We start from the raw sequence: 26,009 nt of genomic DNA on the forward strand, positions 1-26,009 counted from the left end.
CCTCGTGTTCCCTTGGGTAGCTAATGTGAGCTACCCTCACAAAAACATGCAGCAGTCATGCTCAACACTGCCCCCTCTGGGGTGGGGAGGATCTGGCCGGAATAACGTGATCCTTCCAGCTGGAAAAGCCCCACCCTGTCGGGTGAAAAGAAGCAGCCTGCTCACTCTTTAAAAAAGGAGGCTTGAGCTCAGTGCAGGGCCCTCCCGGGGTTGGGTGAGGGAGAGCAATGCCCAGGATTGATACTTAGGTAGGAGCACTGAGTGATAAAATAAAAAAAAAATAATCTGGCTCCTCTAGATTTGACCTTGATGCTCAGGGACAGTAGCAATGGACGCAGAAGAATCTACCCCTGGACGCTTATGCGTATACAGTCAGAGAAACAAAGCATGTGACATATATGTATACTGTATGTATGTATATATATGTGTATATATATGTGTGTATATATATAATTCATTCAATTGTTTATTAAATGTTGAAATTAAAAATATCCCCAATTCTGTCTTTAACAACTTTCTAATTGATGTTTTTCCTGTATTACTATAACTACATTAGTTAATTTTATTTCTATTTCTATTTACTTGACCCAGTCTTACATTTTTTTAACTATTTAATGCATGACATATGAAATAACACCCCCCAAAATACTAGTGTTAATTATATATTGAAATGAAAAACAATTCCAATGTTGTATTTAACAAATTACAAATAATTATTTTTCCTGTCATTATAATCACACATAATAAATATACATATAATACAAATACAACTGGCTGTTGTGGTTTTGGGTCAGTGGGGAGAGGCCGTTCCCCTCTGCAGCGCGACAGCAAACCCCACATTACCCCCATTGCTCCAGTCACTCACAGTGCCAGTGCCAAGCCCTGATAAAAGGGTTGTGTCAGGACTGGCATTCCAACGTTGGAGAAAAAAAAGTCAAATGAATATGCAGAACACAATGATCAACTATGGTTGACCCCCCCATCTGTTACATTGGCTGGTGATTGTAGATATCACAAAGACACAGATAACTTTGAAGACAGTGGGGTATTAACGTGAACAAAACAAAACTGCTAATACAACCAGCGAAAAGTCTGAAGAATTTGTATTTTCAAATAATTATGAACTAGCAAATAAAGATTTCAACACTTTCTCACCCAGTTCTTTCCACATTCACATAGAAACGTTTTGAAGACATATAAAACATTATTATTTGGAAAATTAACTGTCAAAGATTTTGAAAAAAGAAAAAAGTTCTATGCAGCTCTGACTGGATGAATTGCAGTTGTTTTTTTCTATGCAGGGCAGAAAAACATTTAGATTTGAATAGCAATACTCTTTTTTTTTTAATAATTTTTATTTTGTGGCTCTAATGACCTTTATTGGCAGCAAGACATGCAGCAAAGGGTTGCAGGCCGGGACTGGAACCTGGACCACCTGCTCGAGGACTGAAGCCTCTGTATGTGTAAGTAATACTTTACAGAACAAAAATGTGGTTGCAGAAAAGTAAAGACGGAAGATCCTTCAGTGAAGCAGATTTTATTTAACTGCTATCAAGTATATAAATATAAAACATTTGTCAACAGCAGCTAAATTCTTAGATTTTTGTGGATGTTCAGGTCAAAACTGAGCCCACTTCAGGGAGAAATATCTGACTGGTGAGGTTTGGAACAAGTCCCAAAAATCATAAAACTTCTCTTACAGAACCAAATGTCAAACATTAGTCACTGCAAAAGCATTTGGACTAGAACCTAAGCATTTTCCAAGGTCCAATAAACATAGGTTTTCTTTTTTCCCCTCAAGGGTTAGATTAACTGGCATGGAACCATCACACTGAGCAGCACACAGCTCAATCTCACGTTCTAGTATTTTATTGGCAGCAGGTTTTTTCTATCAGTATATAAACAATATGTGCAAATGAAAAACTGTTTAAATCAACTAATAGCCTGGATCGGTTCCTGGTTGCATTTGTAGCTGAATTCAGTGCTTTTGGATGTGAATTTGAGTCTTGTGCCATTCATTTACCAGAAATCCTTTCAACATTTAGCATAAAAAACAACTCAAAACAAAACAAAAGAAATGTGGCACATCTAGAAGCTTAAAATCCAGGGTGTTGTTTGGACCTCAATGTGCTAGAGGTCCAGATCAGCCCAAGGATGTCTTTAGCTTTGTATAACTGTGGCACATTGATGTGTAAAATAAATACCACACATTTGTATAGTCTGGTTTTTACAATGTGGATTAAGAACAAATTGAGGATAATTATTCATGTAGACAGTTCTTAATATTTCTTGCATCTTGGCCTCCGGGCCGGTTCAGAACCACCCCGATCGAACCAGACTTGTGTTGAAAGCAATATCATAACATTCATCCTCAAGTATTTCCAACCGTCTGTGTTGTATTTACAGACGGTGCGCTCCTTTTTCAGAACCAGAATTCAGAGATGAAGACGTGAATGATGACGATGTTTTGTTGGGAAACGACCCCGGCGAGGACGTAGTTCATGGTCACCTCCAACACCAGCTCTCTGGGACCGATGATCGGCTTCACCTGCCGGATCACACCTGAGAGAGGACAGACATTGGGACAGTTGTGGTGAGGATCGCATGTGGTCAAACTGGATGGAGGTCAGGTGTTTCTGCAGAAATGGCTCTATCTTTACCCCTAAACTGCCAAGATGTCTGTTTTTATAGATGTCTGCATACCTGCTGATCATCAGCTCATCAAAAACTGATGATTCGGGGCACCTGGTTGCAGAGGTGTCAAGTAACGAAGTACAAATACTTTGTTACCTTACTTAAGTAGAAATTTTGGTTATCTATACTTCACTGGAGTAATTATTTTTCAGACGACTTTTTACTTTTAGTCCTTACATTTTCACGCAATTATCTGTACTTTTTACTCCTTACATTTTAAAAACAACCTCGTTACTCTATTTCATTTGGGCCTTTTAAAAAAAACTATCCAGTTAAATTGCTCCATGCGGATATAGTGAATTTGGTTGTGGCACAGATGTTCTTGTCCAGTTTTGTTCTTACATCCGTTCCCTCAGATTCCTGCAACTAAACTTGGATGTACATTCCAATAAAGGTTAGGATAAATGATAACATGCCTCTGAAGTTTGACTTTTTGCACCATTACAATACTTATAGGCAACTAGTCATCATATCTCCTGCTCTCTGAAACACATGTTAATGCTCAATAGTACACATATATGGTTCTTTAATATATTTGCATTATACTAAGATGCATTCATTTTCAATGGCTTTTGTCCTTAATGGCTTTTTCCCCCTTACATTACTTTTACTTGTATACTTTAAGTAGTTTTGAAACCAGCACTTTTATACTTTTACTTGAGTAAAAAACTTGAGATGATACTTCAACTTCTACAGGAGTATTTTTAAACTCTAGTATCTATACTTCTACCTGAGTAATGAATGTGAATACTTTTGACACCTCTGCCTGGTTGCAACTTATTACATCTATGAAAGTAATAAAGGTGGTACTTGGTATTACCAACATGTTTTTCCTTTTTTAGTTTCATTTTTGTGAATTAAATCTATTGCTTCTTTTCACCAGAGGAGCATCTCTAAACTCTAAATAATGATCTCCAAGGTTGAGTTAGAGATGAAAATTCATGCTTTTGTGTCTTAACGATTAGATTATTGTCACAGCCTGTTCACGTGTTTAAAGCAGAAGGTGTTGGCTCGTCTACGGGTCGTTCAGAACTATCACCGTTCTCGCAGCTTGAGATCATCTGATAAGAACCCGTTAGTGGTTCCTTGCACTCAGTTTAGGACTCGAGGAGACAGATCCTTCCAGTCAGTCCAAACTCCCTCTCTTTTTACGTTTTTATTGCTTCAAGCATTTGACTTTGAAGCACTTTGTGACTGATGTCTGAGAAAAGTGCGATATAAACCACGTTACTTACGTAAATATTGTTGTGGTTTTTGTGATTTTGTATTTTTAACACCCACATTTACACATTTTTGCACATCCCAGTACACTTGACTGTTGTGCAAGGTGATAGCTACGAACAAACGTTTGCACTGCCAGGCAGTCCAAGTAGACAAGAGCTCAAAAAATGGTATTCTGTATTAGTGCATTTTTATATCCAAATATTTGTCTCAGTCTCCAACCAAACCCAGCCCTTATAATGGTGTTCAGGCCGGATCCATCTGATGGAGGAATGACATTAGCTTTGGACCGGAGTACTGTCCTCTTACCAACAATCTTTCCATGGTGGGAACGCTTCACCACATCAAAGGAGTAGTGTTCATCTGTGGCCACGATGTCAAAGTAAACATCGGGCTGGTTGGGGAGAGGAGCCTGTTTGGTACGCAGCACCGCGATCTCTGTTGAAATGAGAAAGTTTAAAGGTTTTTGTTAGTGTGATATTAAGATTTTCACAAAATTCTTGGCTTCGCCGTCTTACCTTCTGGCTCTTTGAAGTGCTTCATGGTCGGCAGCGACAAGACGGTGGAGGTGACGATGTGGACGGGGTTGCGGATGCAGCCGGTGTCGTGTCTCGGGCAGGTTTTAATGCAGCGCACGACGATTGAGGTTTCGGTTTTTGGCCTGGGAGCCACAGAGAAGTGATCAGGAAGAGAAGAAACAGAAGAATGAGAGGAGCATGGGGCTCCAGGGAGAAGAGGAACTGGGGGCAGCAGATGAAATCTCTTGGAGACGTGTTGATTTATGCCCACGGCTGACCAGAGCAAGGAGAATCTGGCAACACCTGAATAGTCCCATAGAGCTCAACGGTTAACCGAGATGAAAGCAGAGGCCAAACCCAGGAATCGTGTTCGCGAGGGTTCCCCACTGCGAAGACAGTGATGCATTCGAATATAACCTCAGGAACGGCAGTGGGAGCCGAGCCACGTAATTAGCAGCAGGCAGGTGAGTCCAAGTTGTTCTCCGAGCTGGAGGCCAAGCCACGGAGATGATTGGGTGCAACGTCGCCGAGGAAAAACCGGGCTGCTCCGAAACAACAACCGGACATTAACGTTAATGTCCGGACATTAACCCTAATGTCAAAAAAGCCCCCAAAAAGTAGAAAGTAAAAGAACATTTCTAAAATAATAATGCTGGTATTTAAAAAATCAGGTTGTTATATAATCCAAACATCTGCAGCATTTAGTTTGACACACATATTTAATATCTTTTACATTCACCAAACCCCAAAAACCGCCAGAGAGAAAATGAAACCCTGGAAAATATGTCTGCTCGCATTTATCCCGTTGACCGGCACAGCTACTGGCCTTCTGGTATCCTTTACAGCAAATCAGCTGATAACCACCCAATACCAACACTAAAAGCCCCATCAATCACGCCCGCTAAAACGCTGCTCCCCCACTAATTGAGCTCTCCATCTTGGCCGGGCCCCAGGTGCCCATAAATAAGTGTCATGCTTATTTTTCTAGCGGTCCCGTAAGGCGAGGCCCGTTTGATCCCACGGTGAAGCAGCTTGGATCGGACCGTATGGAAAAAGTGGTTTCAGCGTCAGAGGTGACCGCAGCGGAGGAAGCAGGGGAGATGGTGTGTGCTCGGAAATGTAAGCGAGAAGCCCCCTTTTTTTTGTTGTTTTTTTTACCTGTCACTTTTTAATTTTAAACGGTAAAAAGTACACAAAACGAGCATTAGCCGAGGAGACAGGGGGAGGAGGAGAAAGGCCATTCATGCTTTGTGCGTATCTGTGACCCTCAGCGACTAACAAGCCCCATCTAGTGGCACTTGTTGACGCCTCCTGGTCTTCTAGAGCAGGGGTCGGCAACCCAAAATGTTGAAAGAGCCATATTGGACCAAAAACACAAAAAACAAATATGTCTGGAGCTGCAAAAAATGAAAAGTCTTGTATAAGCCTTAGAATGAAGGCAGCACATGCTGCATGTTTCTATATTAGTTATAACTGGGGGAAGATTTTTTTTTCATTATGCACTTCGAGAAAAAAGTGGAAATGTCGAGAAAAAAGTGGAAATGTCGAGAAAAAGTTGAAATGTCAAGAAAAATGTCGAAATTGTGAGAAAAAAGTCAAAATATCGAGATTAATGTACAACTACAATCTCGAGAAAAAAGTCAAAATATCGAGGAAAAAGTCGAAATGTCGAGAAAAAAGTTGAAATGTTGAGGAAAAAAATCAAAATCTCGAGAAAAAAGTCGAAATATCGAGAAAAAAGTCGAAATATCGAGGAAAATGTCGAAATGTTGAGAAAAAAGTCAAAATTTTGAGAAAAAAGTCGAAATGTCGCGATTAAAAAGGAAAGGAAAAAGCAAGAAAAAAAAGGAGAAAAAAAGAAAAAAAAGAAGGAAAAAAAGAGAAATAAAAGAAGAAAAAAAGGAAAAAAAAAGTCAAACATTTTTGAAAAAGCTCCAGGAGCCACTAGGGCGGCGCTAAAGAGCCGCATGCGGCTCTGGAGCCGCGGGTTGCCGACCCCTGTTCTAGAGGTTGCAGCGTGACCTCAACAGCTACTGACCGACGAGCAGATGCACAATTAGTTTAGTGGAGCAGATTATGACCCGGATCGTTCAGTTGTGGATACAAGCATGAAAATTGGTACACATACTCATCAAACCCCACTCTATTCAAAAGTACCGCGTGCCACGCAAAATTTTAAGGGGACGGCCCCTAAAATCCAAGATGTCCGCCCATAAATGTGGTTTTTCCTTTATAACTCGAGATCCATCGATTTTAAGCCCCATAAATATATTGAATGTGATTATAAATGTGGGCATTGCGGAAAATTTGGTACCAAGTACATGTCTGTATCTATTACGGTTCTTGTAATACAGCATATAGCATATAGGTACTTTTACAGACTCGGGAGCAGGGCCGGATTTAGCCTGGCTGACTGACTGAAAACTCCATAAATTTAGCCTGACCTCTCTCCAAGTGTGACTGCAGATGTTGTGCAGAGTCAGGGTGAGCAATGTCCTTGGTGTCAAGGGAATACAGGTCCTTACTGTCTTCCTGGAATGGGTTTCCTAGATCTATCAGAGCTTGGGACAACTTATCAACCCTCTCCTTGAACGTTTTCTGTGCGTGACATGAGTTTGCTCATGGTGGCTTCTGTGTCCAATGGATTCTTTGGTTTGAGCCTCCATTTCATACTGGGATACCAAGCGGCTGACCTCAGGACCAGCTACCATCCATCTCCTAAGTGCGGATGGGTCTTCCGTAAGCCCAATGGCACCACCATCAGCCTTGATGATGGCATTTGCCTGCTCGTGAGCTTGATCAAGGGCAAGGGCAGAGAAATCCCTATTGGTTTTATGGACAACAAAGTTGCCATTCTGGAACTCTTGAGCCAGTCCTGGATGTGTATTCTCTAGAGTGAGCATGTCCCTGAGGTGGATAGGCAGCCACCGTGCATAGTGGGTGTTGTTGTTGGCAAAGAAATAAGATATCAACTCATTCAGTGCCTGGCAATAGAGAACAAAGTTAGCCTCACGGAAGGACCTGATGAGCAAGAAAATGACCAGCTCCATAGACAGCACCATGTACCAGAACTGGAACTGTGGACTTTGCTCTTTGCGAATGTCACACCACTCTTCAAAGCTCAATGCGCCATCAATGATATCTGTCCAATCGGCACAGCTGTCGTTATATGCAGTTTTAAGGAGCTTGTAGAGGCTGCAGGCTGTGACTTGATGCATTTGCCTTGTCTTGGTCACACTTGCAACTGAAAGGAAGGATTCTGCAGTGCCCGAGGATGCTACACCTGCCTCCACCAAGGCACCAGTCCAACCACTGTTGTAGAGAATTGATCCCAGGGACTTCAGGGCTGCCATCTCAATATGGATACAACCGAACATGACAAGGTACTTGTCTTCTCCATATTGTTCAGGCCATTGCCACTGCACCTGCTTTGCCAGAGCATAGATTGGCTGGTCAGCTGTGATAACAGGAACCTGGCCAGGGTTGAGATGTGCTACAACATCCCGCACTTTCTCCATTACATGCTTCACAGTAGCAACGGAATGAGCTTGGTCACGGAGCAGAGGAAGTAATGCAGTAATGCTCACTTGAAACTCTGGACTTCTCTTCATTGATGCATGGTGTGCCGACCATGTCAGGTTCATCACAGCAGTGATGCCACCAGTGTGCCCTGGTTGTGTGCTGACATTCACTCTAAATTCTGCAATGGCCCCATTGGATGCATAGAACAAAAACATGCATGCCAAAAAAATGTTTCGTAGTTGCTAAAATGATTATTTCAAGTTCATGGCAGCCATCTTGAACACTGGACTTAGAATTTTATAATCCTACTTAAAACCCAACTTTAATAACCCTACTTAAAAAGGTTAGGAAAAAAACATTTTCATATTAGCCTACAATATTCACTGAACAATCAATGTTCAAATGTCTATTTCTCCCGCGAGTCTGTAAAAGTACCTATAAGCTATATGCTGTATTACGAGAACCGTAGTAGATACAGACATGTATTTGGTACCAAAATGTCCGCAATGCCCAAATTTATAGTCGCACTCAATATATTTATGGGGCTTAAAATTGATGCATTTCGAGTTATAAAGGAAAAACCACATTTCTGGGCGGACATCTTGGATTTTGGAGGCCGTCCCCTTAAAATTTTGCGTGGCACGCGGTACTTTTGAATAGAGTGGGGTTTGATGAGTATGTGTACCAATTTTCATGCTTGTATCCGCAACTGAACGATCCTTGCTATTTTTGGCCTTAATCTGCTCCACTAGTTCAACTTCAGGGTGAAGACGACCTGCTCAAGTTCAAACTAAGCGACGGGATGGGGAAGAAAGGTGATTTAAGCTCAGACCGGTCTGAGTATTTAAGAAACTGCAGATCTAGGGATCTAGGATCTCCATCTCTAAGGTTTACGGAGAAATATCCAAAAAGGGGAAGATGTCCAATGAGAGGCAGAGGAAGACAGAGGAGAAGGCCAGACTGGTTCGAGATAATAAAAAGTCAACAGTCTCTCAAATAACCACTCGTTACAGAGGAGATGACACTGGATTGTCACTTCAGTCGGCTCAGGGATATAACTAAAGGCTACAATTAAGGGAGATTTAAGTTGAACAATCGCAGACTAGAAGAAAAAAAACACCTGGCCTCAAAAGCTTCTGTTACAACATTTGGATGTGAAGAGTTTTAGCTGCAGTTTTAGTGGTGTTACAGATGAGTTCTCCTGTCAGCTTCAGGACCACACTCAGCAGGAAGCTCTGTGGCTCAGCCGGTGCCGAACATGCTGAGATCAATCCACCGTCTGCCAGCTCCTAGTGCACTTTAAAGTTTAAACCATCCATCTTCATTAGTAGCAACTACATTCAGCAGCTGGAAGAGGAGCTCGTCAGCTCTTACCCCTGTGCTGCTTGGCTGAAGTTTGGAGGACATTTGAAGAGCAGACAGCGGAATCCTCCCTGGATGTTGAAGCACTGCTCGGAGGCAGAGCAGGTGTGAGTTCCTGCTGCACACTCGTCGATGTCTGACGACACAGGAAAAGACGCAGTTCATGAAAATAACACAACGCAGTTTAAAGCTCGGACACAAAACCACATGTTGGATGTGTCATGAAACTGCTACTGGACCACATAACCCGTTCCCCCAAAGTCCACATACAAGCAGAGTTTGGGGGAAGAAGAGAACAGAAAGCCTCTTTAAATACTACCGAGAAGTCATTATTCATCCCCACAAATGAAAACATGAAAAGAGAGACAAAAAAAAGCAGAAAAAAAAAGCAGAATGACAACCAGAGTCCCTCCGGCAGAGCCGGTCTGGGATCACCTCACGGTGAAAGATTTGACCTTAGCCAAGTTAGCTCAGCCTGGATGTTTTGAACCTGCAGATGCTCAGACATGTACAGTATGAGGAATCAAAATCCATCCAGGACTAGACCGTATTATATATATACACAGGACTGTCTCAGAAAATTAGAATATTGTGATAAAGTCCTTTATTTTCTGTAATGCAAAAATGTCATACATTCTGGATTCATTACAAATCAACTGAAATATTGCAAGCCTTTTATTATTTTAATATTGCTGATCATGGCTTACAGTTTAAGAAAACTCAAATATCATATCTCAAAAAATTAGAATATTCTGGGAATCTTAATCTTAAACTAAGCCATAATCAGCAATATTAAAATAATAAAAGGCTTGCAATATTTCAGTTGATTTGTAATGAATCCAGAATGTATGACATTTTTGTTTTTTGAATTGCATTACAGAAAATAAAGAACTTTATCACAATATTCAAATTTTCTGAGACAGTCCTGTATATACATATAATATGTATAGGGACTAAAGGTGTGTTAAAACATTATAAATTCCCTAAAATAACAAAGCAGGATGGATAGTTCAGTGTGGCTTTGATTTTAAGCAGGGAAACCTAAACAATAATTATAGGTTTTATTCCTAGTATATAAAGTCTTTCCCATTACAGTAACTCACCTCCGTGTAACACATAATCTGCTGAATCATCTATAATAATGTTAGGTTTTTTTTATTTTTTGCACATTATTTCTGTTTCAATTTGAACTGACTGGCTTCCTTGTATGTAAATATCTGTACATATTTTAAAGTTTCATATTTAAGTTTTTCATACACATTTTTATTTTTGTACTTCAATGTTGCATTGTTTCTATATTTTACATCTTTTGCTGCTGTGATGAGGGATTTCCAGCATGGGATTAATAACATATTCTATTTCAGTTATTCAGTCTACAGGATAAAACATTTTGAAAGGCAAAGCAGAACATTTAAGAGCTTTCCTGCACTTTATATTCCATTATTTTTTAAGGGGGTGTTTTCCAGTACATGAAGATATCATAATCCATAAATTGATGTACAGAAGGCGTATTAATCTTGGAGGCGAGGTTATTATTTCCCCGAGGGGAAGATCTTGCTCAAAAAGGAGTCGGAAGAGGAAAATTTATTTAATCCCAACCCATCAATAATTCAACATAAAGAAGTTTAGGTACACACTCCTGTTAAGCACCTCAAAAATAGGACCAGTGCTGGAGGTGGGGTTGGTGGGGGGCACAGAACGGTACATTTTGGCTTTGTGAGTCCTGAAATCCTTTTGTCTGTCTCCTCACCTTGACAGGTGCGTCCATCATCGGTGAGTGTGTAGCCGCTCGGGGGGCAGGTACAGTTGAAACCTCCAGGAGTGTTGATGCAGCGGTAGGAGCAGACGTTAGGCAGCATGCACTCGTCTATGTCTGAAAAGGGCAGACGAGTGAATATCATCTAACACATCTGTATCTGATCAAGTTTTTTTTAATTTTATTTCTCTTCTGGGAGGCACGAGCACTGAATGATTGACAGATACCGTCACATGTTATCCCATCCATGTCACTCAGCTGATAGCCATGGCGACAGTAGCACTGGTAGGATCCATATATGTTGGCACACTCCTGGCTGCAAGGTTTGCTCTCACACTCATTTATATCTGCCAGTATGAAAGCAAAGACACAATATGGTTCTTTGTGATTTAATATTTGCAAACCTAAATGCTTTGACAACGTAGTTCCTTCCCAGGACCAGTACCTTCGCAGTTCCTGCCGTCGTGTGCCAGTTGGAAGCCGGTTGCGCAGCTGCAGAGGAAAGACCCCTCTGTGTTCTCACACTTGTGGGCGCAGAGTCGACCGGGATGACTCGTGCACTCATTGATATCTACAAGACAAGATAAAAGCACGATGGATGAGAGACGATACCAAACTACATTGTCATCAATATATCTAAAATTCAACTGAATTCAGTTCAATAATACTTTATTAATTCCTGCAGGGAAGTTATATTTTGCAGTAGCTGTCAGTACTTATGTCTCTCTCTCCTGCAGCAGGTCTGAGGAAACCTCTGACTGTATTCTACATGAGAGACTTATAGAAGATAGTTAATATCTCGCTGCTCCATCGCTTCTTGTAAACAGCATCAGTGTTGCATTTCCAGTCCAGTCTGGCGTGCAGGTGAGGTGTTTCTACTTATCCACTACCTCCACTCGACCCATCCTCGCTCTTCCTAGAATCCATGATCACTGCAGTCTTTTATTTATTTTTTATTTCACCTTTATTTAACCAGATAAAAAGACCCATTGAGGTCAAGACCTCTTTTCCAAGGGTGACCTGGCCAAGGAAGGCAGCAGCACACGTCCACACACAGATAACAGCAATCACGTAATAAACATTAAAATGAGAGTGCAAACTGTTTAGCAAATAAAGTGCAATAGTGGTGACTTCAATAATATGTAAAAAAACAACAAATTCAGAAATAATTTAAAATTTAAGAACACAGGCACATGTAGTTTAAAAACACAATCACTGCCAAAAGGATTCTCGTTGTCGGTTTTTAAGAAGTGAGCAAAAGGCTTCAAATGAAACAAGTTCAGGCATTTTCAGTTCAAGTTGGAGGTTATTCCATGCAGAGGGTGCAGAGAAACTAAAAGCTTTTTTCCCCAAGTTAGTCCGAACACGAGGAACAGCCAGGTGCAAAGTGTCATTCGACCTTAATGCATAATGGCTTTTAGTTCTCTGAAGAAATAAACATAAATAACCAGGAACCAAGCCAAGAAGAGCCTTATAAATCAGAGTCATCCAGTGTGTAAATTGTCTAACATTCAGAGAAGACAAGCCAGCTTTAGCTGTTTGTGAGGTAGTAATAATCCAGTGATGCTGGAGCCGTCCGCTTGCATCTTCTGGAGTTTCTTAAATAGTAGTGCAGGCTGGATGGTGTTAATAACACCAGGGTAATCAAAGAGCATCTTCCTCACCGTGTTGCCTGGTGGGTTTGTTGAAGCAGGTGTATGATGGCATCTTCAACTCCACCCCCTTGATGGAAAGCAAACTGCAGGGAGTCCTGAAAGATTCTTGTTTGCTTACTCATTTGAGACAATATAAGTCTCTCCCGGACTTAGGACAGCAGGTCTGTAGATGTCAAGGACTGATGGGAGGGATTTCTTTGGTAGTGGAACAATGTGGGATGTTTTCCACAGTAATGGAGCGGCAGAATCCCACAGAACTGGTCAGGACTCTTGGATTGACACCATCTGGACCTGCAACCTTGTTCCACTTCAGTCTCTCCAGCTTCCTCTTCACCTGACTGTTAGAGACAGACACCATTTTTTCTTGACAAGCACTGCGATTCTAGCCTCCTTACTTTTGAAGCTCGGTCAGACACATAACACTGCCTTCCTAATAGTCTGGCTGTATCCTTGTTAGTGCTCCGAGGTCATCCATCCTACCTGCGAGGGATCTAACGTCCTCATTGCGAATGAAGGAACAGATGGTTTTAAAGTTCCTTTTTCTCCACAGGTCGGTCCTGCTCTACATCCACAATATCTCCTCCACAACTCACTAGAGATTTGGGGTCTCTGTTCCTGTATATGTGTATTTCTGAAATTTCAATCAGCTGCTCCTGCCTGCAAACAACTTTCTCATTGCTATGGTTAATGATCAAAACAAATGGGAAAAAGTGTCAGAGGTAACGGGAGAAAACCCTCAAGCAGCACAGTACACAAACCTGAATGAAAATTCATGCAAAAATCAGGGTTTTCAGACAACAACAAAGAAAAAACTCCATGCATGGAGCTGTTCAAAATACCGGTGCAGTTGTACCTTGACACAGCTTGGTGATGCTGTTGAATGCAAAGCCTTTTCGGCATTCACAGTGGTATGACCCCTCCAGGTTGATGCAGCCGTGGATGCCACCACACACGTTACCTGTGAGGCACTCATCCACATCTACGAGGTGAAGGGGATGAGAAGGACAGATGAAAACCAGGGAAATCTCCATGAAATAAATATGTATTCCTCAGTCAGAGAGAATAACTGAGGAAGGGGTCAGGAGAGTCTTGGACCGGTCTTACATTGCTGGCGAGAGCTACGAGAAGAAAACGGGATGCACGATCAACGCTGAACTCACTGGATTAATGACTAATGTCTTATCGGTAAAGGGCTGTGTCGTCGCTATGGTTTCCTCCTTTGTTGTGCCAGTAAATTGTCTAATTGTAATTTTATGTTTGCCCTTTTTGTTGAAGTTAACAAACACGCTAACAATCGAATTTTGACTAATGTCAAGATTAATGTCAAAGTGTGCTTGTTACCCAGGTGTTTGCCTGCTTTTTGTTTATGTTTATTTGTAGGGATACAGCACATAGGCAACATTACAGCTAACGAGGTTGCAATGTTACAAGCTGGGATTTCATGACCTTGTGTTGTGGAAAGCTAAAATGTTTCTTTCTTCAGACGTCGCTGCTGTATCAACAGACGTCACTTTCGTTGACAGTTATACTCAGTACTCGAGTTGTAAAAAAAAATCAGGGGGGATGGTGGATTTTATCATATGGGGACAGATAATTTGTGCTGATTACGAATAATATAATATATTACAAATAATAGCACTGACCAAAACACCTGCAGAAATACTGCAGGAATGACATAGCAGCAGTTAAATGCAGCCTTCTGTAAGCTTTAAATATCCACTGGGCTTACATCTAATACATCAAAACACAACAATAAAAAACAGTTTTCTGAACTTATCAATATGACTCTGTCCTTCACAGGATAAGTAAAATGGATCACTGCAAAAACTCAAAATCTTAACAAGAATATTTGTCTTATTTCTAGTTAAAATGTCTCATTTTAGTAAAAAAAAATCCCATTACACTTAAAACAAGACTCATCACTAGAAAAAACAACAATTTTCAGATTCAGATTCAGATTCAGAAAACTTTATTCAACTTTATTAATCTTCATTTTCACCTGTTTCAAGTAGATTTTCACTTAAAATAAGTAGAAGAATCTGCCAGTGGGACAAGATTTTTTTGTTTGTAATGAGAAGATAAATCTTGTCCCACTGGCAGATTTTTCTACTTATTTCAAGTGAAAATTTACTTGAAACAGGTGAAAATTGTCAAATAAGTTATTTTTCTGGTTTTATTTTTCTGGTGATGACTCTAAATGTTTAAATAGCAGTAAAACCACATTCATAGATGAAATGAAATAAGGGATGGAAAGGGGGGATGGCAGTTTTACAGGGGGGATGATTTTGACCGTTTTTATTTCAGGGGGGGATGCCATCCCCCCTCATCCCTCCTCAACTCCAGTACTGGTTATACTGGGCTTCAGATGCTCAACGATTCTTGCACAGTGAGAAAGGAAATGCTCCAGTGTGGGTGTGTACCTTCACACTGTTTGCCGTCCACAGTTAGATGGTAGCCTCGTGCACAGGTGACTATATTACTGCGACACCTGTAGGAGCCCACGGTGTTGATGCAGGTCTGGCCAGGCCGGCACGGACTGATTGTGGCCACACACTCGTTAATGTCTATTGACAGAGAAAAAAACCTCCAGCTAGAAAGTTCGTCTTTGATCTGTTGAATGTTTTTTACCAAAGTGTGAAACTGACCGATGCAGCTGCTGGCAGCATCCTGGACGTAACCGTCCCCGCACCCCTTCTTCAGGTGGCAGAAGAACGAGCCTGGTGTGTTGACGCAAACAAAGTTTGTGCCGCAGTCGTGGGTCCACAAAGCACACTCATCAATGTCTGGAAAAGACGAGGAGGAATACGTACATCATTACACTTTAAGCTTTTCTACAGATTACAGATTTCGACAGATTAATTGAACCTTGGACAAAAAGTAATTGAAATCCTTTCCCCCCCCCGCCCCGTTTATATTCTACAGTTAACAGTTACAGCCCACACCGTGTTTTTCTTTTTTCAACTAAAGTCCTTCTGACCTATTGCTTCTCCTGGTTCACAGTTGTAAATTCCAGTCACACACTCATTAATATCTGAAGAGACAGACAAGCAGTCATGCAAGAGAAAAACTTTTGAATAATAAAACACTTTCAGTGGAACGAGATACAGAGGGATGGATTTGTCTGACTCAGACCTTTGATTTACTGGCCCGCCTAAATTAAACACGACTTCAGATTAATACATTTATCTCATATCTCATGTAAATGTTTAGCGGGAGAATTAAATGGAACTTCTCGTAAATGTCAGAAAAATGTTTAAAAAGAAATCTTAAGACTATCCATGAATAAAAAGGACACTTATGAGCACAGCAATGGATTTAATCAATTAAATTTGATTAAACTCTCCCTTCCACCATAAAGGAAGTACCTACACATGCAGCCAATGTGAAACAACTGCTCAAACATCAAGTGACTAAATCAGCCAAAACACAAAACCTTGTAAGAAACCAAAAATGTATTCTGCAGGTCACTTTATGTACAGTGCCTTGCGAAAGTATTTGCCCCCCTGGAACTTTGTGACCTTTTGCCACATTTCAGGCTTCAAACATAAAGATATAAAACTGTAATTTTTTGTGAATAATCAACAACAAGTGGGACACAATCATGAAGTGGAATGAAATGTATTGGAAATTTCAAACTTTTTTAACAAATAAAAAACTGAAAAAGTGGGCGTGCAAAATTATTCAGCCCCTTTACTTTCAGTGCAGCAAACTCTGTCCAGAAGTTCAGTGAGGATCTCTGAATGATCCAGTGTTGACCTAAATGACTATTGATAATAAATGGAATCCACCTGTGTGTAATCACGTCTCCGTATAAATGCACCTGCACTGTGATCGTCTCAGAGGTCCGGTTACAGCGCAGAGAGCATCATGAAGAACAAGGAACACACCAGGCAGGTCCGAGATACCGTTGTGGAGAAGTTTAAAGCTGGATTTGGATACAAAAAGATTTCCCAAGCTTTAAACATCCCAAGGAGCACTGTGCAAGCGAAAATATTGAAATGGAAGGAGTATCAGAACACTGAAAATCTACCAAGACCTGGCCGTCCCTCTACACTTTCAGCTCATACAAGGAGAAGACTGATCAGAGATGCAGCCAAGAGGCCCATGATCACTCTGGATGAACTGCAGAGGTCAGAGGTCATGATCACTCTGGATGAACTGCAGAGGTCAGGGGTCACCTACAGCTGAGGTGGGAGACTCTGTCCATATGACAACAATCAGTCGTATACTTCACAATTCTGGCCTTTATGGAAGAGTGGCAAGAAGAAAGCCATTTCTTAAAGATGTCCATATAAAGTGTTGTTTAAAGTTTGCCACAAGCCACCGGGGAGACACCAAACATGTGGAAGAAGGTGCTCTGGTCAGATCAGACCAAAATCAAACTTTTTGGCAACAATGCAATACGTTATGTTTGGCGTAAAAGCAACACAGCTCATCACCCTCAACACACCACTGTCAAACATGGTGGTGGCAGCATCATGGTTTGGGCCTGCTTTTCTTCAGCAGGGACAGGGAAGATGGTTAAAATTGATGGGAAGATGGATGGAGCCAAATACAGGACCATTCTGGAAGAAAACCTGATGGAGTCTGCAAAAGACTTGAGACTGGGATGGAGATTTGTCTTCCAACAAGACAATGATCCAAAACATAAAGCAAAATCTACAATGGAATGGTTCACAAAAAAACATATCCAGGTGTTAGAATGGCCAAGTCAAAGTCCAGACCTGAATCCAATGGAGAATTTGTGGAAAGAACTGAAAACTGCTGTTCACAAATGCTGTCCATCCAACCTCACTGAGCTCCAGCTGTTTTGCAAGGAGGAATGGGCAAAAATCTCAGTCTCTCGATGTGCAAAACTGATAGAGACAAACCCCAAGTGACTTACAGCTGTAACCGCAGCAAAAGGTGGCGCTACAAAGTATTAACTTAAGGGGGCTGATTAATTTTGCACACCCAATTTTTCAGTTTGAAATATCCAATAAATTTCGTTCCACTTCATGATTGTGTCCCACTTGTTGTTGATTCTTCACAACAAATTACAGTTTTATATCTTTATGTTTGAAGCCTGAAATGTGGCAAAAGGTCACAAAGTTCAAGGGGGGCAAATACTTTCGCAAGGCACTGTAGTTGCCCAGGAGGTAAAGTGTCAAGGAAACAAGCCTTTGGATGGAAATGAAACCAAAACTGTAGTTTTCCAAGTGAACCTGTAGCTGGGTCTTTTGTAATAATGTGCTCTGGAAAAAAATCCAAGCTGCTCGGTCACAGCAACAGTACATATATAACAGTACATCATGCTGACCCTGACACAAGGAGGGGGAAGTGTTATGGTCTGAGGCTTCTTGATGCAAAGGACTTTGCTGTTTGCAGCAAATGATGCAACTATACATTCTGGATTATATAAAACGGTTCTTAGAATACTTTGAAGTCGTCCTTCTGAAAGTTGAAGTGGAACTGGTGGTGGGCCTTTTAACACCGTAATGCTCTCTGATACACTCGCAAACCCACCCTGGAATGGCTGAAAAAGAAGAAATCATTTAATTTGTGGTGCTTTTCAGGTATAGCATGTTTACCCACATGGGTTAAAATGATTTCTATGTTTCTTGTTGGAATATATCTTGTTTCACATTAATGTTTTAAAGAGAGTCAAAAGGCAAAGCTTCCTGTTCACTATTCAACTTGCATTATGATGCTAACCTGTGGCCATGAACTGTGAATAGTGACCAAAAGAATAAGGTTGTTTATTCAAGTGACTGGAAATAGTTTCCTCCATAGGGTGTCTGGACTCTCCTGTACTGATACGGTGAGAATTTCGGCTGAAGTATTTGGGGCATCTGATTAAGATGCCTCAGATGCCTACTCAGTGAGGTGTCTGTCTCTAGCATGTTCAGCCAGGTGAGGCCCTGGGGCAGAGCCGGACTAGAGAGATTCCATGTCTTTGTCTGCTTGGAAAATCTTTGATCTTTGATTCTGTTTAGACTGCTGCCCCCACGTCCTTAATAGGCGGAAGTTGGTGGATGAAAGAATTGTCTGACTTTTCCAACTGAGAACAATGCTCTCCTGATTCTCAGGAGAGGTGCCAATTCTCATCCCAGACGCTTCACATTTGGCTAGAAACCACTCCAAAGAAAGCTGGAGATCACGGCTTGATTAATCCAAGAGGATCACATTATCTGCAAAACGCAGAGACCCTTTGGCCACCAAACTAGATCCCTTCTGCCCCTAGAAACTCTGCCCATAAATATTACAAACAAAATCTGTGACTGGTGGCAATCCAGACCAAATTCTTGTTGGACCCAGAACCCCAGACTCTCAGAGCATCCCCCACAAAGTACTCTGAAAGACGCAGTCGAACACCTCTCAACATAGGCAACTGAAGAGTGGAATATGGTCCAGCCCCTCTTGAGATAATTGGTTCCAGTACCAGTCATGTGCATTGAGGTGAGCCCAACTTCATCTAGGTGGTACCTTTCCACCTCACATGCAAGTTCTGGGTCTTTTTGTCATGGAGTGTGGGTTGTGACATGCACCCAACAACAGGAGATTGTGAAGCAACCAGAATTACAAACAATGTACTTATATAAACAAGAAAAAGCACTTTAAAGGCAGGCAATCCAAAATAAACACAAATGTCTCCAGTACAAGAATAAATAACGAAAACAACAAGGACACCCAGGCGACCAATCAGAACACAAGACAGATGGACCAGTGGGGAGGAAAAGGAAAACAAGACAATAAATAACCAAAGGGACTGACAAGACACAGGTGCAAACAATCAGGAGTAATCAGTACTGGAGTTGAGGGGGGATGAGGGGGGGTGGCATCCCCCCTGAAATAAAAATGGTCAAAATCATCCCCCCCCTGTAAAACTGCCATCCCCCCTTTCCATCCCTTATGTCATTTCATCAATGAATGTATGAATTTAGAGTCATCACCAGAAAAATAACACCAGAAAAATGTGACAATTCTCACCTGTTTCAAGTAAATTTTCACTTGAAATAAGTAGGAAAATCTGCCAGTGGGACAAGATTTATCATCTTATTACAAGCAACAAAATCTTGTTCCACTGGCAGATTTTTCTACTTATTTCAAGTGAAAATCTGCTTGAAACAGGTGAAAATTTTTCCAGTAATGAGTCTTGTTTTAAGTGTAATGAGATTTTTTTTTACTAAAATGAGACATTTTAACTAGAAATAAGACAAATATTCTTGTTAAGATTTTGAGTTTTTGCAGTGATCCATTTTACTTATCCTGTGAAGGACAGAATCATATTGATAAGTTCAGAAAAGTGTTTTTTATTGTTGTGTTTTGATGTATTTGATGTAAGCCCAGTGGATATTTAAAGCTTACAGAAGGCTGCATTTAACTGCTGCTATGTCATTCCTGCAGTATTTCTGCAGGTGTTTTGGTCACTGCTATTATTTGTAATATATTATATTATTTGTAATCAGCACAAATTATCTGTCCCCATATGATAAAATCCACCATCCCCCCTGATTTTTTTTTTACAACTCGAGTACTGGGAGTAATGAACCAAGGGACGTCAAACTAAACTTAAAGGAGCATGAGCCAGGATTTATGAAAATAATTTGTATACGTTTTAAGTTTTCTAGTAATAATGTCAGATGAAGCGTTCCAAACCAAAAAGAATGAGCCCTCTAGTGTATCTCTCTGTTGCCTTGAACAGGCTGTGTGCTGCAAAATGTGCTGCAATTGTGCCCGGAATTTCCCGCACTGTCCTGCGGATGTGACATCACATGACGCTGCATGCAGGTTCTCCCCGTTCTCCCGTGCCGGCTTCACTGTTGGCTGCAGTACCCCCAACGGCCGTCGTGGTGAAGGGTGGCGCTAGAGAGTCTCATTTCTTAAAAGGAGCCTCATGCTCCTTTAAGAAACCAGGAGCGAGCTTTGGAAGCTGAGGAGGCCACAGTGCCAAGGCCAAACCCTTCGGCCACGGCACCAGTAACCTGCATCCAAGCGAGGGATACGTGGTGGCTCCTTGATGTTTCCTGTCCATCATTTATCCATTTACAAGGTGGAAATAAAGGTGAGTTTACCTTCACAGTTGCTGCCATCATGAGCCAGTTTGAAGCCAGTCCGGCAAGTGCAATGATATGACCCCTCTGTATTCTCGCACTGGTGGGCACAAAGCCATCTGGGATATTGTCTGCACTCATCAATATCTAAGAAACAGTGGGAACAGATGGTGAATAAGAAATATATGTTGATGATTATTATTATGAAAAGACAAATAATTAAGGCCAATTCAAATGAAATTGAAAGTGGTATTTTAAGAAAAACTCCTGTGTTATGTCCCAATATACACCATAAATGATCAATATCATGGCACTAAGTAGTTGTTATAATAAAGTAAATACAACCACTCATGGATGATGTTAGGTCATTTATTTAGCATAAAGCCATGAGGCAGCAGCAGCACTGTGTGGGGGGAAAACACAGCCAGGTGCTACTAAATCAGGTGTGTGTTAACACAAAGCCAAAAAGATACATCACCAATACTCCTAAAGCAGCAACTGTTGGTCCCCATCAATCCAGGAAAGGTTATTAGGTAATTTCCAAATAAATTAGGGATCATAATAACCCCGTAAAGATTAAAAACTTCTAAAAATACAAGACAGTTGCCAATCTTCCAAGAGGTGGATGCTCCAGCAAGTTCACTGCATGGTAAAACCATATATGATCTTAGAAATGTCCCCAAAAAGTTGCATCTGAGGCTCAAAGGACATCAGTTAGCACTCTAAATGTTCCATTTCAAGAGAGTAAAGTTAAAATGAAATGAGAAAGCATAACTTATTTTTGAAGAGTTAGTAGAAGAACCCTTCTGCTCTGTTAAAATGACACAGAGGCATATCTTGTGTTTGCAAGTTGCATCAGAACAAGCCACAAGACATTTAGAAGACTGTACTTTGGACGAGATCAACTGTAAGCTTTCTGAAACTGACAGATGCAAAGATTTGTGTTAACACAGCGTAAGTGCAAACTTTAGCCAATCACAATTATTTACAAAATTAAACATGCCCAGTCTTGGCCTGGTAAAATATTCTTGGCATTTTTATCAAAGCCTCATACAAAGGCAGCTGTGTTACTGTGTTGGTGAAAGTCTGGCCAGGCTGACAAGGACTGATAGACTGATAGTGGCCACACACACATTATTGTCTAACAGAACCCAGACGGCCCCACGATCCAAAGATTTTCAAAGGCAACTGAAGGTTTTAACCAAACTAAAGGTTTTAGTTTGGTTTCTCTGGCTGATGTAGAACTGCAGTGAGGTCACTGCATTGAACTGTTTGCATGAATGGGAACAAGACAAAACTACTCTTTAACACGGTTTTGTGCACAGAGAAACTAGATTAAAGGACAATTCCAGAGCTAAAACAACCATAGGTCTATAATTAAATAGTAAAGAGTTTAAATTATTGTTGGGGACTCACAACATAAATCAAAGCAGTTTTGAGGGGGTAAGGAATACGTTTGTAGAAAAATGGCAATAAATGTTCGCTCTGAGGAAAACAGACCTACTTCAAATAAATCTGTGTTTTAAGATGCCTTTTAAAGTAAGAGTGTGGTTAATGTCTCTACAGACAAACCAAGGTAACTTTAACATTGTATCTGTATGAAAGGTGTATAAAATGGCCTGTGTGTACAGGTATCTCCACCCAGCTGTTATAAGACCATACAAGTGGACCACAGACATGTAAACTACTGTCATTAAAAAGATAAAAAGGAAGCAAGTTTTTGGTTTTTATAAAATTCCATAAACCTCGATCAGTTCTTGTATATCTATGGAAAAAAAGGCAAGTATTGTAGCAAGAGGTCGTGAACTCTCCTGCTTGTGCGCAGCAGTAGTTTGTGCAACATCGGTAGTCAATTTGTATGGAGTCATAACAAGATTGTGGCGACTAGACAGATATGCCTGTTTAGAGCTACTTCATGCACTTTTTATACATATACAAAGTTAAACTTAGCTTCTCTGTAGACATTATCGTCACTACAATTTAAGTGTTATAATGTTTTTGAGTCTTTTCAGGCTTCAAATAATTTACTTTCACGTGTGTCTACTGTCTAATAATAAACCTTGAGTTGGTTTAACTACAAAATGGTCTTTTAATTTGAAAGAACATGGTGTATGTAATTGGATAGAACTGGAAAACACTATGTTCAGACACACAATTTTCAGTTTTTAGATGTTCTTTATTGTGTTTCACTTTGGTTAAAAACCCAACTTACCCTGGCAAGTCACTCCATCCATGTTCAGTTGAAATCCCTCACGGCAGGCACATTTACCATCATCTGCACACACCTGGGAGCAGTTGGAGTCTGAGCAACAGCAGAAACGAACGAAGTGGAAATAACCACGAGGAATGAATAAATCATGAGGCATATAACCAGATGATGAAGGACAAAACCACTAAGTTTTACCAAAACAAAGAGGATTTGTAAAAATAAATGAAGGTGCCAAACCTCTGCAGGCGTCTGCTTGCTCTGGAGGCTGAGTTGGGACCCCTTCATTCTCTGCTGTTGCTACAACAACATTAAAAAAAAGAAAGAAAAGTCTTTACAACAAGTATTTTCTGACCACTGGACACAAGTCAAACCATGAGTTACTTTCTTTCCAAGTACCCAAAAACCACAGCTTTGTAACAGAAGCTGCGTGACACAAGTCGTCAACTCGGCCCCGACGAGTCACCATCCGGCGAGGAGTTTGGCAGCTTAGTCTACAAAGTGACCTGTGACCGTCTGTCTGGCTGCAATCTGCCCCGCAGTGTCACAACAAGGCCATTAATCCAGCGCCTTCAAGGAACAGAGCCGCTTGTGTTGATGGGATTCGCATCAGCAAGAGTCTGATAGTGCTGTCCCAGACAAGTTGGAGATCTAAAACCATTGTTAAAGTTTAGCTCCAAGTGCTGATAAAAGTCCCCTGTGTCCCTTGTTTCTTTATTATCAGAAAACCGGCACCAAGTTGTATCGGTGCTCAAGGCATTTCGGCACCTAATGTGTGCAAATCATGGCTGAGGAATGAGCAGCTATTCTAGCATGATTAGACAGAGGTGTGCTAAATCAGCATGCAAAAGACTTAAATCATAAGAGAGTTTAGGTATTTAACCTTCTGCTGATCCCTCTGGCTCCTCGCAGCAGGTTTTAGCAGCATCTGTGCACTGCCTTCCCAGCTGCAGATCGGAGATCTCGCAGCTCAAACCCATGCGTGCAGCCATTAGGCCGAGTGTGCAGCAGTCGCAACATATCTAAACAGTGGTGAAAAGAGGAAAGAAAGTGTATTTAGAGGCTTGAGCAAGAGTCTGATGTGAAACAAATGACTGTATTGACGGTGTGAAGGAGAATCACCCGCGATGTTTGGGTTTCGGAGTCTAATCCTGTGAAGAACGGCCTCTCGCAGGCCCCTTGCCCACGTGCCATCTCGAGGCCGTTGTTACAGGCTCTGTCTCTTGCAACGGACCGACAGCACTGCTCCTGGGTGATGCTGCACACACACATCAAGAGCTTAACCAGCAAACGCCTATTCATTTGGAAAAGTTAATATCTACATTTCATATGGGGGAACACACTTAAAATGGTTAATTTTGCACGCTTATCTTCTTGAAATATCTGTACTGCGATGACCAGGTGTTGCACCGTGTCATCAGCCACAAACACGTGTTCTGACAGTCAAACGGGGCTCTTTAGTGCTGAAAATGCCCCGAGGAGGCCTGTTAACACCTACTATGCAATTATTACAGTTTGATCCTCCCCTTATGGGTGATTAGTGGTTGTAGAGAAGATTTTGAGCTTGGAGCCCTGGGGGTATATACTGGTTTGAAAGATAAAAGAACCCCATACCACGTATTTTAAGACAGAAAAACCTGCCCCTTTCTGTATTTGCAATGAGGCCCTCATCAAATACAAAACCCCAAGTGTTTTATTGGAAATATAATAATATAATATAATATAATATAATAATAATATAATATATAATATAATATTATCTTGGATATAAGAAGCACAGCCTGTCAGTTGACTCTGACAATGATGCATTGCCTCCTTGGTGACTGCAATGACCCTTTGGTGGTCTCTAGGATACATTTTTGAAATCCTGAAGAAAGCAGATGTTACCTACCTGCAGATGCGGGAGGTGAACGGGGGCAGAGCTGCACAGTTCTGTCCTCTCAGGCCCATTAACTGCCCAACTTCACAGCACTCTTTTACAGAGGGAAGCTTGCTCTCTGTGGGGGCAATAATAGGTCAAGCCTACACTCCAATGCTGGATCTCAGAAACTGAATCTGGTTGCAAGTTAAGAGCCAACAGAAATGACAGCCAGACAGTTAAACTGTAGCCGTGTCCTTACCTTGACCATTCAGAACTCTGTAAAGAAGAAATAAAAGTAGTATCCTATGCGCCATTGGACTCAGTTAGAGAGATATCAGTCCTTTTAAAAACAAATCAAGATTTTTCACTTTCAGATTCAGTTATTCCGTGTCAGAGCAGCGTTAGTGATGAGGGAAAGCCGTTGAGCCGGGAAGGACATGGACATGTCACTCAGCTCAGGAGACGCATCTGACCTCAGGAGCGCGGGGGGCGTGGCCAAGGGCGGGGGCGTGGCCAAAGACGGGGGGCGGAGCCTAGACCGAGAACCGTGAAATGATGCAAAGCAGCAAACACGGCAGGTAGTGGTATTTATTTACCTGATCCCGTCTGGGAACTGGTACTAAAGCCAAGTGGACAGAAGCACTGCAAGAGAAACGGCTAAAAATAACGAAAGAAAGTAATAAACTCTATTGCTGAATGGAGCTACAAATCTTAAATCCTTGTAAAATGAATCAGAATAAAACACATAGCCTACAGGACTGTCTCAGAAAATTAGAATACTGTGATAAAGTTCTTTATTTTCTGTAATGCAATTAAAAAAACAAAAATGTCATACATTCTGGATTCATTACAAATCAACTGAAATATTGCAAGCCTTTTATTATTTTAATATTGCTGATTATGGTTTACAGTTTAAGAATAAGAATCCCAGAATATTCAAATTTTTTGAGATAGTATATTTGAGTTTTCTTAAGCTGTAAGCCATGATCAGCAATATCAAAATAATAAAAGGCTTGCAATATTTCAGTGGATTTGTAATGAATCCAGAATGTATGACATTTTTGTTTTTGTAATTGCATTACAGAAAATCACAATATTCTAATTTTCTGACACAGTCCTGTAAGAAATTCCCATTGATTGAAGTTATCTATAAATGGCGCTATAAAGCTTACTTGGTGGAG

General features: G+C 41.0%; 1 protein-coding gene across 2 annotated transcripts; it reads right to left on the minus strand.

The window, feature by feature from the left end:
- Positions 1-1,053: 1,053 nt before the first annotated feature.
- On the minus strand, positions 1,054-25,272 carry LOC133423933 (fibulin-1-like). 2 transcript variants are annotated; one of them, XM_061714267.1, is made up of 16 exons: positions 25,088-25,272; positions 24,859-24,964; positions 24,090-24,225; positions 23,851-23,989; positions 23,208-23,267; positions 22,974-23,063; positions 20,783-20,908; positions 15,149-15,511; positions 13,582-13,707; positions 11,519-11,644; positions 11,301-11,420; positions 11,068-11,190; positions 9,330-9,453; positions 4,434-4,576; positions 4,225-4,353; positions 1,054-2,562 (listed from the first exon to the last, which is right to left on the minus strand). In XM_061714267.1, exons 1-16 carry the CDS (start codon positions 25,140-25,142, stop codon positions 2,423-2,425), a joined length of 2,106 nt encoding a protein of 701 aa, XP_061570251.1. In that variant the 5' UTR covers positions 25,143-25,272; the 3' UTR covers positions 1,054-2,422. The 2 variants fall into 2 exon arrangements, with proteins under 2 accessions (XP_061570251.1, XP_061570252.1); XM_061714268.1 differs by lacking the exons at positions 13,582-13,707; positions 15,149-15,511.
- Positions 25,273-26,009: the final 737 nt, after the last annotated feature.

This window comes from Cololabis saira, chromosome 23 (assembly GCF_033807715.1).
Source record: "Cololabis saira isolate AMF1-May2022 chromosome 23, fColSai1.1, whole genome shotgun sequence".
Lineage (NCBI taxonomy): Eukaryota > Metazoa > Chordata > Actinopteri > Beloniformes > Belonidae > Cololabis > Cololabis saira.

What these genes read in the sequence shown, in the direction of transcription:
- LOC133423933 (XM_061714267.1), bottom strand. Translation starts at nt 25,142, where the DNA reads ATGGCGCATAGGATACTACTTTTATTTCTTCTTTACAGAGTTCTGAAT. An exon ending in CAGAGTTCTGAATGGTCAAG is followed by an intron (nt 24,965 to 25,087) that starts GTAAGGACACGG and finishes TTGCCCCCACAG; the next exon opens with AGAGCAAGCTTCCCTCTGTA. An exon ending in GCCAGAGGGATCAGCAGAAG is followed by an intron (nt 23,268 to 23,850) that starts GTTAAATACCTA and finishes ATGTTGTTGTAG; the next exon opens with CAACAGCAGAGAATGAAGGG.